At 33.5% G+C, this 17455-nt stretch overlaps 8 protein-coding genes across 8 annotated transcripts; 2 read left to right on the plus strand and 6 right to left on the minus strand. All coding sequences in view use genetic code 12, as the record gives it.

Moving 5' to 3' along the window:
• Positions 1–112: 112 nt before the first annotated feature.
• CAALFM_C306640WA (uncharacterized protein) lies at positions 113–934 on the plus strand (the record flags this gene model as incomplete). Its single annotated transcript, XM_711021.1, has 1 exon — positions 113–934. The coding sequence occupies one exon, from the start codon at positions 113–115 to the stop codon at positions 932–934; it is 822 nt and encodes a 273-aa protein (XP_716114.1).
• An 83-nt stretch (positions 935–1017) lies between these two features.
• Positions 1018–2577, minus strand: TAF60 (Taf60p; the record flags this gene model as incomplete). The annotated part of the gene is made up of 1 exon (XM_711022.1): positions 1018–2577. The coding sequence occupies one exon, from the start codon at positions 2575–2577 to the stop codon at positions 1018–1020; it is 1560 nt and encodes a 519-aa protein (XP_716115.1).
• Positions 2578–2774: 197 nt separating this feature from the next.
• Positions 2775–3854, minus strand: CAALFM_C306660CA (uncharacterized protein; the record flags this gene model as incomplete). The annotated part of the gene is made up of 1 exon (XM_711023.1): positions 2775–3854. The coding sequence occupies one exon, from the start codon at positions 3852–3854 to the stop codon at positions 2775–2777; it is 1080 nt and encodes a 359-aa protein (XP_716116.1).
• A 2012-nt stretch (positions 3855–5866) lies between these two features.
• CAALFM_C306670CA (uncharacterized protein) lies at positions 5867–6931 on the minus strand (the record flags this gene model as incomplete). Its single annotated transcript, XM_711024.1, has 1 exon — positions 5867–6931. One exon carries the CDS (start codon positions 6929–6931, stop codon positions 5867–5869), a length of 1065 nt encoding a protein of 354 aa, XP_716117.1.
• A 657-nt stretch (positions 6932–7588) lies between these two features.
• Positions 7589–8473, minus strand: CAALFM_C306680CA (uncharacterized protein; the record flags this gene model as incomplete). Its single annotated transcript, XM_711025.1, has 1 exon — positions 7589–8473. The coding sequence occupies one exon, from the start codon at positions 8471–8473 to the stop codon at positions 7589–7591; it is 885 nt and encodes a 294-aa protein (XP_716118.1).
• Positions 8474–8876: 403 nt separating this feature from the next.
• Positions 8877–9242, minus strand: CAALFM_C306690CA (uncharacterized protein; the record flags this gene model as incomplete). Its single annotated transcript, XM_711026.1, has 1 exon — positions 8877–9242. One exon carries the CDS (start codon positions 9240–9242, stop codon positions 8877–8879), a length of 366 nt encoding a protein of 121 aa, XP_716119.1.
• Positions 9243–9822: 580 nt separating this feature from the next.
• On the minus strand, positions 9823–11664 carry CAALFM_C306700CA (uncharacterized protein; the record flags this gene model as incomplete). Its single annotated transcript, XM_711027.1, has 1 exon — positions 9823–11664. One exon carries the CDS (start codon positions 11662–11664, stop codon positions 9823–9825), a length of 1842 nt encoding a protein of 613 aa, XP_716120.1.
• Positions 11665–15387: 3723 nt separating this feature from the next.
• Positions 15388–17379, plus strand: CAALFM_C306710WA (uncharacterized protein; the record flags this gene model as incomplete). Its single annotated transcript, XM_714831.2, has 1 exon — positions 15388–17379. The coding sequence occupies one exon, from the start codon at positions 15388–15390 to the stop codon at positions 17377–17379; it is 1992 nt and encodes a 663-aa protein (XP_719924.2).
• Between the last annotated feature and the right edge of the window lie 76 nt (positions 17380–17455).

A 17455-nucleotide genomic window follows, 5' to 3' on the forward strand; every position in this document is an offset into this window, starting at 1 on the left:
TAGACCAACCAGAACAAAGAGTGAAAAAATTGCAACGACTCCTGTAAAGCCAAAACTTAAGCATTCAGTATCACAGATTGAAGCAACACCAGCAAAGGCAAGAAAAGTGTATATGCAGCCACAAGTTCAGGCGACTCCAGTAGCACCACAACAACAGCCACTACTTCTACTGCTGCAACAACAACAGCAGCAACGACATTCAATATCAATTTCCCCAAGCCACAAGGAAAACAATGCAAGCACATTGAGCGAATCAGCTTATCTACTGGAAGTTGAGGCTACTCCGTTGAAATCAAACTCTTTAGTGATTACAACACCAACAGACCAATTTATCAAACCCGATAATAAACATCGACAATCAATCAATGAAAAACTATCATCTCTTTCAAAATACTTGACGGTTGAGATGACTCCCAAGCAAAACAATCTGATTTTTTCAACTCCTAGAAACATTCGTATCACGACAGACCCAGGTATGGTTAGTAATAGCGACAACAAAGGTACTGGCAATGAAACTAATATAGTGTTTAATACGCCGCTACATCACCAGCAGTTAATTGGATCGTCGCCATTGAAATCTAGACGTGAAAGTGTTTCAAGTGTCACTAGCATAATTAGCAACACCAACAATAATCATAATCATTTTGAAAATAGCTATGGAAAATCTGGACCAAAACCAGGCGATCCAGTTGCATTAGAATCGTCACCGTTCATATCCATTTTAAGTGATTCAGAAAATCTAATGGGGTTAAGACCAAAAAAGTTATTTGATAGTATTACTACTTCACCACAAGACAAGAACTACGATGATGAGAAAGTCGTTAAAAATAGTCATAACAATAACGAGTATGATTCTGAGTATGATTCTGATGAATTACTAAACCCATCATCCAAGCAAACCGTAAGGTCTACCTATTCCAAAAGAAGAAAATAAACAAACAGTTTATAATTTTGTAGTTTTATAAACATTTTTATAAAGGTTAATAATACACATGCTACACACCAACTAAAGATATATCAAACTGATAATTCGCCAAAGAAAATTCCTTTAATAATTTGTTTTCCATCCTCTTGCTCTATTAATAAATCAGCTAATGATTTCCCAAATCTTTCTACTAATTTTGTTTTTACTTCATCACTGATTTCATTATTTGAATCAATATCCATATCATCACTATCTTGAGCTTTAGTTTGATTCAAAAGTTTATCTTCAAGTTTCAATTTTCGAAGTGTATCCAATAAAGCATTAATCAAAATTTGACGTTCATAATCATTTTCATTCTTTTCAATAATTGCCAGATACCATACTTTCAAATTACCAAGCAAAACTAATTTTAAAACTTCATTCCCCATATTTTTCAATCCTAATAATGCGCCATATTGCGTACCTACTGGTTTTGTTGAATCCAATAATGCTCTTAACAATGTACGTGTTATTCTTGGGCGCAACGTACTATAAGATGATCCATATACTTTGATAATGTGTTGCAACAATATGGCTGCAAATTCACGGATGGCCAATTGAGATTTTAATGCATCTTGCCATTCTTCTTTATTTTCTTGAGTTAATTTTATCACGGGACCAATTCTCTTTGCCAATAATAAAGTTAAAATACATGGCATCAATGCATGAACATATGGATCCAAAAATATAGTTTTGTTATCAACTAATGCCAGGATGACTTCTAACATGGTTGATAAAATTTCAATATTCCTTAATTGATTGGTTATTTGTTCTGCTATAAATTGAATGAAATAAGGAACCAATTGATGCAATCCTGGATCGGATTTCAATGAAGTTAATGCAGCATTTTTCAAATGTTCCTTTTCTGGATCAGTGGAAATCAATACATCAACCACTTTGTCAAAATATAATTTCAATTCTTTCGACAAGACATGTTTTATCAAAGGTTTGATTTCCATATCTTTTTCAGTTGATTTTTTATTGGAGTTACTGTTATTTGTGTGGCTAGAAGAACCACCATTCGATAACAATTCAGATTCATGTTTGGTTGAATCGTTACTTTCCCCATTTTCATTTTTGCTCCCGAGACTTAAAATATCATTACCCAACATCGATGTTGTTGCTCCACGTACTGCTGCTGGTAAGCTTTTGATTTCACTAGGCAAGGGATTTTGAGGAACCATTGGCTGTACACCCTCAATAGCTAGCCAATGGGCTGTAAAGTTCACTTGACGAGGTACTTTGGGTAACTGTTGATTAATCAATTTCTCAAATTCAATTTCGTGTTCATCAATATAATACAATGTTTGTCCACCAGCACCAACCATTGTTTCTTTGTAATTTAAAGGTTGAGTATTATCGTAGCCGTATAATGGTTCGATATTGAGTATTTTTAAAGCGTTACTTACATCTGACGTAGTCAACTGCCTTCGTTTCGAATGTCTCATAAACTTGACAGCAGTCTCTATTATTTCATGGATGTGGTATTCAACATCCATGGCTAAACTTTTGGCAGTTTCATCTGAAATAGTCACACCTAAAGAATCAGCTGCGTCTCGAACAGTATCATACGGTGACCACAATGAATGTGAGGTTGGTGGTTTAGCATCCATGCTGTAGGTAGTTTAATTTGTAGTAAATTGATATATTTGGTGAAGAACTAGCAAACAACTCTTCAAACGTATTGTGCTTTTCTTGTTGTTGTTGTTTTTCTGTCTAACTTCTCAAACTTCACATTTATTTTTCATATTTATAGAGTCGTGCGCAAACGACCAGAAAAAAAACAACAAAAGAAGATATCCATAATACACTACCTAATTGGGGAACTATTGAAAATACTATTTAAATTACTTGATTCTCCACCAGTTTGTGGTGAGTCTAAAGAAGAATCAAGGGTGTATTTACTGTTAGTGTCTGATGTAAACCGGCTTGCAGCGTCACTTATAAAACTTGTGGGAGTTGTTGCCGTTGCCAAAGTAAACCCACTACTTCCAGTATCTTTGCTGCTTCTGTTCTTTTTGTTCTTGTGGTGACTATGTTTGCGTTTCTTTGCTTTTGGAACTTCTGTTGGGAAATTAATGTCATCATCAACCAGTAACTTCTGTGGAATATTGTAAAATCCATGTAATGTTCTATACATTGGGATATTATTGATCTGCACCTTACCGACTTTGTCACGAAAATAGAACCCAAATCGTGGGTTGGTGAAAGGGTTTAAATCTTGTAAACTATCAACAATTTGAACAGTTTCTTCATCTTCTAACAACGCTTGGTATTTCCCATCCAACATTTGAAGTGGTAAGATTTGTTGGAAACGAATATGTCTCAACGCGTTTTGTGCTTTTGTTCTGTAATGTGGCAATTTGGCAAACGATAAGATTTCATTGGAATTTTCATGATACACCCCAAATGGTATCGGTTTCATGAATGGTTCTATATCAATTGGTGACAAGGGAATATTCAAGTCTTCTCCCAAAATTTTTAGGATTTGTGACCTAATCATCAACTTGGAATTATCGACAAATGAAGTTATGGAGATTGACGGTATATCTGGTATATATATCGTTCCATTTTGATCATACATTGGCCGAGCCATTTCTCGTATCACGCTTTTAAAATATGTTGGCAATTTGAAAATATGAACAAGTGATGGTAAAAAATCTATTGCTGGGTCGTATCTACCAGCACGATTTCGTAGGTTCTGTTGATTGATGACGATATACGCTTCCAAACAGATATGTAGGTAGGTAACAACTTCTATGTCGTTAACTTGTAGCCAAGTGTTGACTGAGTGACACATATTGGATATTATTGAACATATATTGTCAAATTCTGTAAAGTCCAACTTGACAAATTTAATTGGATCATAGATACTATTTGTTGAAGACATCGGGAAGTTAATTGATGGTTCAAAGTTGTGAAAAAAAATTTATCGTCGAACTGGGCTATTATTAGTGGAAATTAATTTCTATTTATATTATATTATATTGCAAATCAAAATTTAGTTGTCTCTAGTTTTCTGTGTGGTTTTGTATTCCCTGCAGCTAACTATGTTAGGTCCTTAGTTTTGGTTAATTTAGTGCTAATGAAATTTATTTAAAAAAAAATCTGTAGGCAATTACAATTTGAATATCTGTTGACACTAAACCAAGAGCATTAAAATATATCTAAATTTAGTAAAAACTAGTTAGTCGTATGTAATTAATAGGTTCAAAAAAAAAAGGGGGTGGATGTACTTATCGGAAGAAAATATTCAAATGGTTGAGGGAATGATGTTGCTAGAATGTTACCTAAGACTAAGAAAATCAATGGAAAAGTAATGACAATAACAAGTATTCTGTTTGTGGTATATATGTTGTAACGTTGCTTTGAGTTGTGTTGACAATACAGTGAATAATCTCAATTAGTAACCAATTCTAATCTCCTGAAAATTAAATGTCAATAAATTGAGGAGCCAAAAAAATAACAACGAAAGGAGGCAATAAAAAGAAAGGAAGACAAATGGAAAAAGAATTGTTTATAAATCTTGAACTTAGGATTGGTTATACACGTTATAAATATATCTGGTATTTGTTGTGGTTTTAATTTCTGTCAACACAACTTTTATAACTTTCATGTTCTAAAAAAAAATAGCCCCTTTAGCGAGTCTATGTCAGGGATAAGCACAGCCGCCTAATTATAATTTATCCAGCACCCTAAAAAAAAACAGTTTTGCTATCCATTAGCAAACATTTAAATGTTCACAAAAAGAACGTATTCATAAATGTTTGCTTGTTTGCTTGAGCAGAATATTAATACGTAGATAGTCTATTGTGTAGAAATAACTTTCTGAACAAAAGTTCACTTCAGTTACTTGGATTGAGAGTTAGGAGAGGCATTCGGGTAACAAGTTGACCTTATCATGCGATGCAAAAACCAACCAGGCTGTCAGCTGGTGAGCCTCCTTGGACGCGCGAGACTTTACCAACAACAAGGATTCAAAATCACAGAAGTCCATAGTCAATATGAAACCGTCGATCGTTTATTCTTGTCTGTAGGAAAATAAATTGATACTACCACAAAGTCTTTCACAAGGAAAAAAACAAGTTCAGAATTCCATTATGTTACAAATATAGTATCAACCAACCAGCAAAAACAGAATCTCCACATGTGAATAAAACCAATATAAAATAGGGGTTCTAGCATTTAAGTAGATTTGTAGCATCATTGTGCTGCAACTTATCGCCCTACAATTGCTATTCCTGTATAATTATCTTGAGGCGGTCACCACAATTTGCATCCAAAAAACTCAGAAAAAGGGATGCAATAGTGACACAATACTAAAGATTTACAATCAACTAACATATTGGCTTAGGCAAATTGCTCACACCCCGTAGCACAAAGCAGAAATTGATGACTAGATTTACATTTACATACATACTAAAGTAAGCGATCGTCTCGATGCATGAGAATTGCACTTATCTCTGAGCTTTGCTTAACCTTTTATACATATTTACATTGCGATAATTAATTCTAGAACCTAAAAATTTATTTTCATTGTCAATAATCGTGTCTTTGGAACCAAATTTGTTCAATATTACAACGTCTAGACCATGTGAAAGATCACTATCGAAGATATATCAACTAACTTTTTAGTCCATGAAATCTCGAAAATAGTTTTTTTTTTTTTGGTTTTCTAAGGTGAATAACCATTATGTATAATCTATTAAATCGAATTATATCAGCATTTAAGCGATTGTAATACCTGTGATTATTTTTTGGTCAATATTTTTCACCAAAAATTGTTTAAAGGCTTTATACTTTGAACAATTAGTACTTGTACTCTACAACAATACAGTGATTACTTCTAATGTCCGTATATTTTACAAAGAGCAGCTCAACTGCAATTTTGGGAATCATAAACTAAACTTTAACAGAAACTTTTGATGTTGATATATCTTTCTTTTTGTAATTATCGGGTTTAGTCACTTTATGAATTGAATTATTACTCTTTTTATAAACACGGTAATGGTAGTTATTATTGAGGGATGGTATGATAGATAATGACTTTCTAGGGTGGTGGTGACGTTCTTGTTGCAGACTTTGTAATGAACCATTCAAGAATTTATTCTCAGTCGGGAATCGTTCATCAAATTTAAATTTATAATCTCTTAAATCAACTTTAGTACCCATTAATGATTGAGAATTTATTGTGACCTTACCATTATTTCTATAAACACAAAATCCATTGGTTAAATTAGTATCTTGGAAAATTTCAATAGCATTATCAATTCTAATAGGTGGTTGATTTTTCATACCTCTATCTAAATTAATCCAGCCTGGACTAATTTCATTGGATTTGTTACCTTCACTATCATTGACTAATCTAAATTGATTAAATCTAATGTGTTTCAATAATGCAACGGTTAAAAATCTAAATTGCGGCAATGCAGTAAATGACGATATAAGGTTTTTTTCATCATGATACATGGAAAATCCCAAAGTATCGATTTCTTCAATTTCTAAATGATGCCAGTACACTTTTCGCAAGTCCATTGCAGACATTAAATTATTAATCAATCGTTTATATCTGTTATTTGCAAACAGTTTCAAATATTGTTTCCCTGAAATTATGTTAACATTAGGTAAATAGATATTACTATTATTGTTAGCACTATTCATTCCAAAAGAAGTTTTGGCGGTAATCATTGGTCTAGCCATTTCTCGAATAGCATCTTTTATAAATACAGGGATCTCAAACATAAATAGTTTGCTTTCTAATATTTCGAGAGTGGTGTCAATTCGTTGCGAGGAAATTCGTAATGATTGTTGATTAACCACAACATATACTTCAAAGCAGTAATGGAAATAATCAATTATTTGGTGAATATCTAAGCTATTATGACTTTGACACGTTTCAACAATTAGTTGAGTTATTATATTATCAAACTCAATGAAATCGACATCATAATAAATAATTTTTGGCATGGTGGTGTTAAGTAGTGTAACTAAGAAGTAACTAGTGAACAAGCGAACGAATGAATGAATAAACAAAACGTGTTGAGATGGGAAAAACAGACAAAGAATGGTTAAAAAAATATGCAATGATCGAATTGAAGTTGGTTTAAATAAAAAAACTTTGTTGAAACAGTTGTTGTTTTGGTAAATCAATTAGATTATGGAATTTTAAATAAATCAAGATTTGTTTGTGTACGTGTCATTTGTGTTGAAATTGATTATTCTGGAAGCGAGGATGTCGTATAAATGAATGTTGGTGTTAAACTTCGGTCGCGGGTTTAATTCTTTTATTGGTGTTGGTTGGTTTGGTACTGCGAGCAAGTAAAACAAAAGCTAGCCATTTGTTTCACAATTTCCTCCGAAAACATTCCGAGCTGTTGCCACGAATGTTTGGCCCGAAGCATGCCATTACAATTACATAGACTGAAAGTTTCTACAGAGAAGGTCAACATGGTTGATCGTTGCTAACGTAATAAATATATTAATTGTCTATACATGTTGAAAAGTAACTCAACAAAACAAAATATCTAATTATGTCCCGAATTTTTTTTACCCCACCATTTTATTAATATTAAAAGTTCTAACCATAATGGCACATTGTAAATTTATCATCACCCAAAATCGCAACTAAAGTTGTCCAATACTGTTCCTATTCCCTCCATTCATTTGCTCCAATAACTCATGATTCAATTCTAATAATCGTTGATTCTCAACCTTTAACTGTTCCAACTTTTTGTCTTTTTTAGTAATTTCATCGTGTAGCATTTGATTCTTATTATTATACAGACTAGTCTTGTATTTTTCTAGTAATTCTTGTGAATCAAATATGGCATCATATTCCCCATTTCTGCCTTCCTCGTCATCCTCATCGCCCTCTTGCTGCTTGTCGTCATGGTTTGGTATTTTATATAGTTTGTTCAATTGTTTACGTAACTTATTTTCTAAATGTTCTTGACTCAACTTGGAAATCAATTCAATATCTTTAAATTCCAAACGATATAATTCATATAACAAGGCATCACTTCTATCTTTAATAATGTTTGCCATCATAGGATTACCTGACCTAGATCCATCTAGTACATCTGGCCGATTCATGGCAATCGAGAATTGAAAATCAGATTTAAACTTGTTAAATAATTCTTCATAATAATCACGTACATAAATCCCATTTAATTCAGGCATAGATTCAAGTTCTTCTACTACTTTACTCGATGGTTTTTGGCCCGCAAGTAGTTTTGTACGCTGTAGTATTGAATACGACTTTTCATTTTTCAGTCCACCCGATGCCATTGTTCCTGCAGTTGTTACTGTTGCTGCTGATGACGAGGACGAAGATAAGATTTTTGAATATTGTAAATTGGTTAATTCAATGGCGACTATTTCCCACATATCATCTTTCTCTTGTATTGTTGGTTGTAAATGTGGTAAGAATTTCAATACCAATTCTAACAAAGGCAATTTGATAGTTGATTTAATTTTCTTTTGTTCCTTTTCATAAAATGATTGACCCATCGCAAGCAGTTGTCTTTATATTATTCAAAGTTGTCGAGTTGATAACTAATTACAGAAATAAAGAAACAATAATTGAAAAATAAATTTGTGTGTTATCTTTTTTTTTTAGACCAATATCTGGTGTGATACAGATTTGGCGGAGGCGAGAGATCAAACAAACGAACTCGGCTGAGTTGGTCAGTCAATAAACCATAGTGGCAAAAAGAACCACTCCAAAATCCATTTACTTACATCTATATATTTACAGAGACCATATTCTGTAAGGGGAACATTTATACCGTAATATCGAAAATATCAATAGTGGTTTATAGCATTGTTAATATTCAATATCTAAGAGCCAAAACCTATTCAATCATTTTATACACAGCCTGGACGAAGTGGCAACTCTATGCCTCTATTCCCCCTATAATCCTTTATCATTCTTGCTTTGTTTAGCTTTATCTTTTAGTCTATCACGTTGTCCTGATTTTTGTCCTTGTAGTTTTTGTAATCGTTCTTCCGCAGCTTTTGCCAGTGCTTCTTTAGCATTTAACGTAACATTATTTTGATGATCATTTTCATCTTTACTGCCTAATGGTCTTGACTCTTTTGTAAATTGTGATTTTCTTGACGTTGATCTAGTCGTGAGTTTAGATCCCAATTTCAGTTTCAGAGTGCTTGAAGGAGCAGCAGTGGTCGAACTTTTGGGTTTTGAGGATGGGGTGCCTACTTTTGCTGTAGTTGAATGAATACCCGATTTATGCTTATGTTTGGATGCATGGTGACCCATTGTTGAGCAATTGTCTATTTAAGAAGTTAAAGGAATATGTTAGAGTGTACTTTTTGGTTCAATGACAACTCAATTTTCTTTTGTCGTAATTATCGTGTAGAAAATAGTGCCACTTACATAGAAAGAGTTTTTGTATGAGAAGAAAAATTTCTATGGAAGAAATCTTCAAAAATAAAAACTTTTAAATACACCTATTAAATTAACAACATGTTCTCAATAGTAAAATTCGTAGGATAATCTGACCTCCCGGACTTGATTGCGGAAACCATTTTTTACCATTTTGTATGTATTAGGTGGTAGAATCGAGCTTCTTACTTTTCTTATTTGGAATGGTAGACATCTGAGAACCTGCGTAGTATAAACGGACACTGCTGCCGCCAAAAAACTAGAACAATCCCCGAAAGCATTAAATTCTTAATGAATATTTATTCATAAACTTTATAATTACTTGCTAAATAATGAAAGTAACAAATAATCTCTATATACATAAAACTATTTTTTTTATTATTTTGAAAAAAAAAAACAACTATTAAATATAAAACATTTAGGGGGTGATAAACGTCAAATCTATTCCTTTGGTTTATTCAAGTAATCTTGGATCAGCATCAGTGACTTGTTTAGTGACCTCACGATAATTGATATTTGGTCTTAAACTGTCAAATTCAGGGATATCAACTTTTATGGCACCATCAAATTGTGGGTTTTCTTCCAACGTAATTTTACTAATTAATCTGTAGGCATTAGCATCTCTGACCCAATTTCTCAAAAATTGAATAGCAGCAAAATTGTTTTGCATGTAATCCTTATATTTACCCAACACTGACAAATACAATCCAGTTCTTTGGTAACTGAATTTTCCGGAGAACATAGTTGAAGCTCTTAATGCAGACCAATCTGCATTAGCAATATAAGTATAACCTGCCTCATCTAATTTACCTAATAATTCATTCCAAAGTTGTAAAATTTCCTCATTCGTGTATTCAATTTGTTTACTCTGTTTCAAGATGATACGATGGGAGACAATACTCTTGGTAACATTCTTTTCTTGGTACAAATTGAGAAGTTTGTTAAAAATTTCTTTATCTGCCCATGGCAAGTTTGAAATCAACGTGTTTAATAACACTTCATTAACTTTGGGGGCACTTTCGATTGCTAAATTCAATAAGTCAATGGCTTCCTTTGATGGTTCAGGGTATTTTTCGAAAAATGATTTGAAAAATCCAGCGTGTAAAGTAGATTGACTAGAAATCAAATCAAAATCTTGTTCAAGATAATGTTTACTAATACGTCTCCAAAAGTCAATAACTTCTTCCATTGAGTATCCACCAGCAATACAATTGCTCAAAAATGAAGTCATATAAGGAGCCTTCATAATAACAGAATATGGCAATCCCTCTTTTTGTAAACCTTTTTCGAAAAATCTTTCGGCAATAGCCAAGTCTTTACTATGTCCAATAAATGACAAATGGATTTGAGCTAATGCTCCCAAAACAGACTTTTCATTTGGATTTTGTTCATAAAGGTTCATCAAAGATTCCAAGGCGTCCAATGCAGTCACATAGTCCCCTTCCATGACAGCAACTTGACCCATTCTATCACTTAAATATGGATGAACTGTTTTGTCTTCTTTAACACTCATTTCATAAATTTGTTTAATTTCATCATAATTGAATCTTCTAGTTTCATGGCCCACTTGGATAACAATAGATAACACTTCATGAGCCAAATATAATTTACCAACGTCAGAATTGACTCCTGTTTCCCAAAGGTTGACAATTTCATCATTTAATTTAAATTGCAATAAAGTACCAAAAACTTTGAATAGAGTTCTTGCAGATAACACAGAATTCAATTCACCAGTGGAAATTATTTCAGTAAGATTCAAAACAGCACTTTGTAAAGTCATATCTTCACGGAATGCTGATCTTTGATCTTTATCTCTATTTTTGGACTTGTTCAATCTAGCCCTTCTCAGGTTGATTGTGCCACTATAAAGATTAGAGGCATAAACAAACAAATGCTTTTCATTAAGCTGGTTTCTAAATGTTTCATCTTGTAATAATTGCAGAAATTCATCTATACTAAAGCTTGATGCTGAATCGTTGTTTCTCTGGTTTTTAGTCTTAGGATTAAACTTTAAATGATATGGCTCGTGTTTTTTAATGTTGTATTTGAGTAGCTTTTGTTGGTAAACATCTGTTTCTGGGAGGGATATTTTTGGTTCAGATGCAACTCCTGCTTGTGACGAGTTATTTCTCACTTGATAACCCAATAAATTATTATTTTCAAAGGGGAAATGTTGAGTAGTTGATGTGAATTTGGATGTTGTTGATGTTGTGGTGGTAGTGGTAGGAGGCTTAACTTTCAGGATTAAACTTGGTCTCAACCCTTGTTGGGCACCACTGGCAATTAATCTAAACATCTTTTGGTAAAATTTAATTAAGGTATTATTATAGGTGTATAAATATGATTCTTATAGAATAGTTTTATTATTTTCAAGCTAATGTTTTGAAGGAACCGGTAGTCGAATGAAAAACCAATGTATAATTAAAAAAAAAAAATGTTGTAAAATACTTTTGAGATCTTTATTCAGTCTATTTATGTAATTCCGAAATAAACAAAAACTAAGGAAAAAAAACCGTATAATCTAAATAATACAAAATCAGATAAACTCGAACGATTTTTATAAACTTGATATCTGTAACTATTCTTTGTGGCGTTAACTTGGTGATGAGTTGATAAATGAATCGTTAAGAATTTTTTTTTTCTTTTCCTACCCTTTCCTTTTTTTTGGTTGTATGAAGAGTTGTTGCCTTCAAAAGGAAAATATTTGAACTTCAGCTGATCATTATTTTCGCACATACACTGCACATAAACACGCACAAAACAGATTGAAAGAAAGAAAATAACGTTGGGTGATTCTAATTTACTTGTTTCTTTTTATTAGGGGAATAATTGAAACATGATATTTGACTTAGCCTCGCCTCAAGTAACCAACATTTTACAAAAGAAATAATCAGCCAAGTAATCAACAATTATCCGAGGATTTGTTTTTCGGAGATGAACAATCCAACACCATCTGGATAAACCTTTACAAAAGAAATAATGACAGAACTCTCACCAAAGTCTACCATTCATTAAAGTTAGTCGATAACAAAAGAATTACCCAAAAACATACATACCAACAGCCACTCGAAAAGATATGGTTTCATTTTATTTTGTTGGTATATCAGGTGTGGTCGTTCCCATGCAGGAGCACGTCATATCATGATGGTTTTTCCTTTTTCAATCCTATGTGTTTGTCCTTTTTTTTTTGCAACTCAAATTATCTTTGTTTGAGAAGATATAGTTTGATCGAACAATACCGAGTACGGTAAACGACTTTGAGGCTTGATATATGAATCTGTTATGTTAAAGCCTGGTACCCCTAAAAAGGTAGCATTGTTAGGTACTCAATATTCAGTATTTATTGTCGATCTCTAACGTACTATTTTTTGAGCAGTTTCTCAACAATGATTGAATCCCAACAGTTTTTTTCATTCTTTCTCCTATCGGTCTGATCGTCGTACCATTTATGATGTGTTTATGCTCTCGGTTTTTGTTGCGTTTTCACATAGAATTCAATTGTAGCATGGTTTCTCTTCCGTTGTCAAGTGACTAATACCAATCTATACAAACTTCCGGTTTTAGTAATCGAGTTGCGCTTATCAAACCAAAAAAATTAGTTATCTCTATCAAAGGTGTACCGCATCAAAGCTCTCTATTACATGACTAATTTTACAAAGGATAACAGACTTTGGTATATACCAACAATTAATATTGGCTACGATAGAGGAATCTTTATTGTCTTTCTTAGCACAAGTTGTAGAACCAGTACCATGGGTATCGCCGTCCCGCGCTATCGCCTAAAAATAAACAAGTCCGCTAAAGAAAAAAAATAAAGCAAACAAATCAATTAATTCCTGTCGAGAAGCGATTTCGAAGGGGAAAAACTAATTCTCATTGTCTAATTCATTCGATCTAATTAATCCAATCTCGAAAATACTCTTGCCACATCCAATAATCTACTTTCCTTTTCCTACTCTGTTGTTCTGATACTTCTCGTTTATTTTTTTGGATTACCATTCAACATCATCCATGTCATACACCGGAACGACAGGTTCAATACCTCAACGATATCCAATATCAGCTAGTAATGAAAATTCTCAACTATTGACTAGCAGATCAAAACATAATACCTATTCAAATATCAATCACACCAACAATGAGGGAAATGCTAACTCAATAGAAAAGAATGATAAGGACAAAGCTCAAAAGAAGTCTGGAGGCAAGCTAGGCACCTTTGACGGTGTGTTTCTTCCTGTGACATTAAATGTTTTGTCCATTTTAATGTTTTTGAGATTTGGATTCATCATTGGACAAATGGGTATACTAGGAACAATATTTTTATTAGTATTATCTTACTTAATTGATGCTTTAACAACATTATCTATTAGTGCGATTTCTACTAATGGTACTGTGAAAGGAGGTGGTGCATACTATATGATATCCCGATCATTGGGTCCAGAATTTGGTGGTGCAATTGGGATAATTTTTGTCATTGGACAAATTCTTAACTCAGCATTGAACGTAGTAGGGTTTATCGAGCCGTTATTGGTTAATTTTGGTGTTGGAGGCGACATGGCTGACATTTTACCCACAGGATACTTTTGGCTGGTAATGTATTCGACAATTTTATTGGCAATATGTACAGGAGTGGCTATGGTTGGGTCACTGCTTGTTTCCAAAACAGCATTATTTCTATTTATCATATTGACAATTAGTACTTTATCTATTCCAGTATCAACTATTTTTGTGAAGTCCTTTTACCCCTTACCGCCTCCATGTGCCGATATACTATACACTGGTTTGTCCTGGAAAACATTTTTCGAAAACTTGTATCCTAATTTCACAAGTGGTGCTGCTGGTTCAGTATTGCCTTCAGGTCAAAAAGAAAATTTCACTGACTTGTTTGGAATTTTCTTCCCTGCAACTGCTGGTATTTTTGCCGGTGCTTCTATGCTGGGTGAATTGAAGTCTCCATCAAAGTCAATTCCTAAGGGAACAATAAAAGGTTTGTTTCTTACATTTGTCTTATACATTTCAGTTATCGTTTCTATGGGGGCAGCTATACCTCGAGAGTTATTATACGTTGATATCAAGGTCATTCAAACTGTCAATATATCGAGTATTGTTATTATATTAGGAGAATTTTCCACATCTTTGTTTTCAGTGATCATGGGTATTGTTGGTGCCTCGGCAATGATTACTGCCATTGCTGATGATAAGATTATCCCAGGGTTGTCAAGTTTTACAACTTTGAAAAAGTCACCAAAGGAGAAGAAGAAAGCACAAATATATAGTATCATTGCTACTTGGTCCGTTGCACAAGTATTTTTGTTTGCTGATATCAATCAAATTGCCACATTTATAACAATGGCATTTTTAATGACATTCATAGTTACTAACATTGCTTGTTTCTTATTAAAAGTGGGCTCAGCTCCAAATTTCAGACCATCGTTCAAATATTTCAGTAGCAAAACGGCTTTCGCTGGTGCTACAGTATGTATTATAGCGATGTTTATTGTTGATGGTATTTCTGCCACATTGGTTATATTTTGCATGACTTTCTTGATCTTGTTAATTCATTATCTGTCTCCACCTTCCAAATTTGGTGACATTTCTCAATTATTAATTTACCATCAAGTTAGAAAATATTTGCTAAGATTGAAGTTGGAAATGAGTGTAAAATACTGGCGTCCACAAATATTATTGCTTTGTGATAATCCACGTACTTCATGGAACTTGATTGGATTTTGTAATCACTTGAAGAAAGGAGGGTTGTACGTCCTTGGTCATGTGGTGCTAATGAACGATGACACCAATCCATCATGTAATTCAGATAAAAATTACCGAACATTTTCAACAGCAACTTACCAGGAGGTGAGAAAACAAAAGCAAGCGTGGATCAAATTAAGAGATATGTCCAAAATCAAAGCATTTGTGCAGATTGCTTTGGGACCTACTTTACCTTGGGGTGTACGTAATGTTTATCTTGGTTCAGGATTGGGTGGTATGAAACCAAATATTACTGTGTTGGGATTTTATGATTTTAAAAAGCATGGGCTTGCATTACCTATATTACCTAGTTATGATAGCAACCAAAAGTTTGTCGGACAATTACCCACTGATACAWTTGAGGAAGGAAAGAAAAGTGTCCATTAATCAATGGGTTCAAATTGTTGAAGATTTGATTGTATTACAAGCAACTGTTGCAGTTGCAGCAAATTTCACCCAAATGGTTTTGCCTAAAACAGAAAAGGGAAAAGGGATTTTCAAATTGAAAAAACCTTTTAAAAATGAGAAACCGGCAGAGAAATATATTGACTTGTACCCAATTCAAATGTCTTCTGTGGCACAACTTGACAATGGTCAATCGGTAATGTCAACTAACTTTGACACTTATACTTTGATTTTACAATTAGGGTACATCCTATCAACTGTTGATGAATGGGAAATCAACAACTACAGAGTACGTGTTATTGTTTTTGTCGAGTTTCTGAATGAAGTCGCTGATGAAAAGGAAAGATTAGCTGGATTGTTATCAAGTTTGAGAATTGATGCAGAAATTAGGGTCATTTGTTTGGAAAATGCAAATTTAGATTCTTATAATTATATGATCAAAGGGTACACGAAATCACAGCTGAATAAGACTCAGTATGATAAAGTTGACAGAGTCTTGGCATGTGATCAATGGTGGAAGAACTTGTCGAAAGCAAGAGAAACATTACGTGAAATTGAAAAAAGGAAAACTTTAGGTAAACAAAAATTGAGAATTATACCAACAAGAACAGACTCAAATTCATCACTCCTTCCAGAGACATTCCAACCATTGAATTTAACTTCCAGAAGTCCACAAGGGGTTCAAGTTCAAGGCTTGAAGAATAATAGAAGATATACACTTTCCAATTTACAAGAACAAGGGATGTCATTATCATTTAATTTGAGAGCTGCCAATCTGACGACAGGAAAAGATTTACTATATGCTGATTCAATAGTTGATAGTAGTGACAGTGAATCAGAAGACTCGTCATCAGTTGCCACTTCAAACACTACTGCCAATCTTGGCTATGTGTCGTCTAGAGATAATAGTTATGTCAATCTTGCTTCCTCGCAAGCTACATTAGAAAACACGCAAAGGGGAGATCTTCCTAAAGTCAAAAATACGTTAAAAGAGCAAAATGTGTATTCAAGAACCCATACACCAGAGATATTATCCAGTAGATCTTCTGTCATCAATTTGAGACCAAATTTCCTGTCTGTTAAAATCCCAACTGCAAAAATTAATGACGAAGCTGAAGATGGGGATGACCAAGAGGAGGATGAAGAGGAAGAGGGAGCTGAAACAGATAACGTTCAAGGCAAAGAAGAGGATGAAACAAATAAAGAAACTGCCGAAAAGGGAAGTATTCTCATCAAGGATAAACAGTCCAAGACAAAAGATAGATCTAAACAATCGATTCAATTTGTTGCAGATGAACCTCCAAAGGATTTACTGGTAAATCCTGAATCATCACAAAGTAACCAGAAAGGTGGTAAACCCAAAACCAAAAATCTTATTGTCAACGATGATGAAATAATCCATCATATGGAAACGCCACAATTTTTAGCTGCCGAAGATGATGATGAGACAGATTTCCTACAAATGTCATTGAGAGACAGTAAATTTCCTTCATGTGGTCCATCAAGTGCTAGATCTGAAGTGTATAAACAGAAACCAACTTTGTCAACAAATCAAAGCGCCGATTCTGAGAGAACTATAACTAGAAAACAATTACAAGAAGAATTGAAGAACTTAACATTCAATGATATCCCTGCAAAGGGACAACATTTGGTTTTGAATGAGTTAATGAGTAGAAATTCGCCATCTGATAAAACCCACATTATTTTTAGTACATTACCTGCTCCATCAAACGGTACTCATTTAAACGATACTGATTCCTTTGATTACACTAACAATTTGGCTATTTGGTTAGATGATTTACCACCAATTTTGTTAGTCAATTCGCAAACCGTAACTGTTACAACTGCATTATAAGTAAAGTGAAAAATATATATAGAGATATATCTAATTGGCATTATTTATTTCCAACTATTTATGTTTGTGTATGTTT

The sequence above is a fragment of the Candida albicans genome, chromosome 3, assembly GCF_000182965.3.
Source record: "Candida albicans SC5314 chromosome 3, complete sequence".
Classification (NCBI taxonomy): Eukaryota; Fungi; Ascomycota; class Pichiomycetes; order Serinales; family Debaryomycetaceae; genus Candida; species Candida albicans.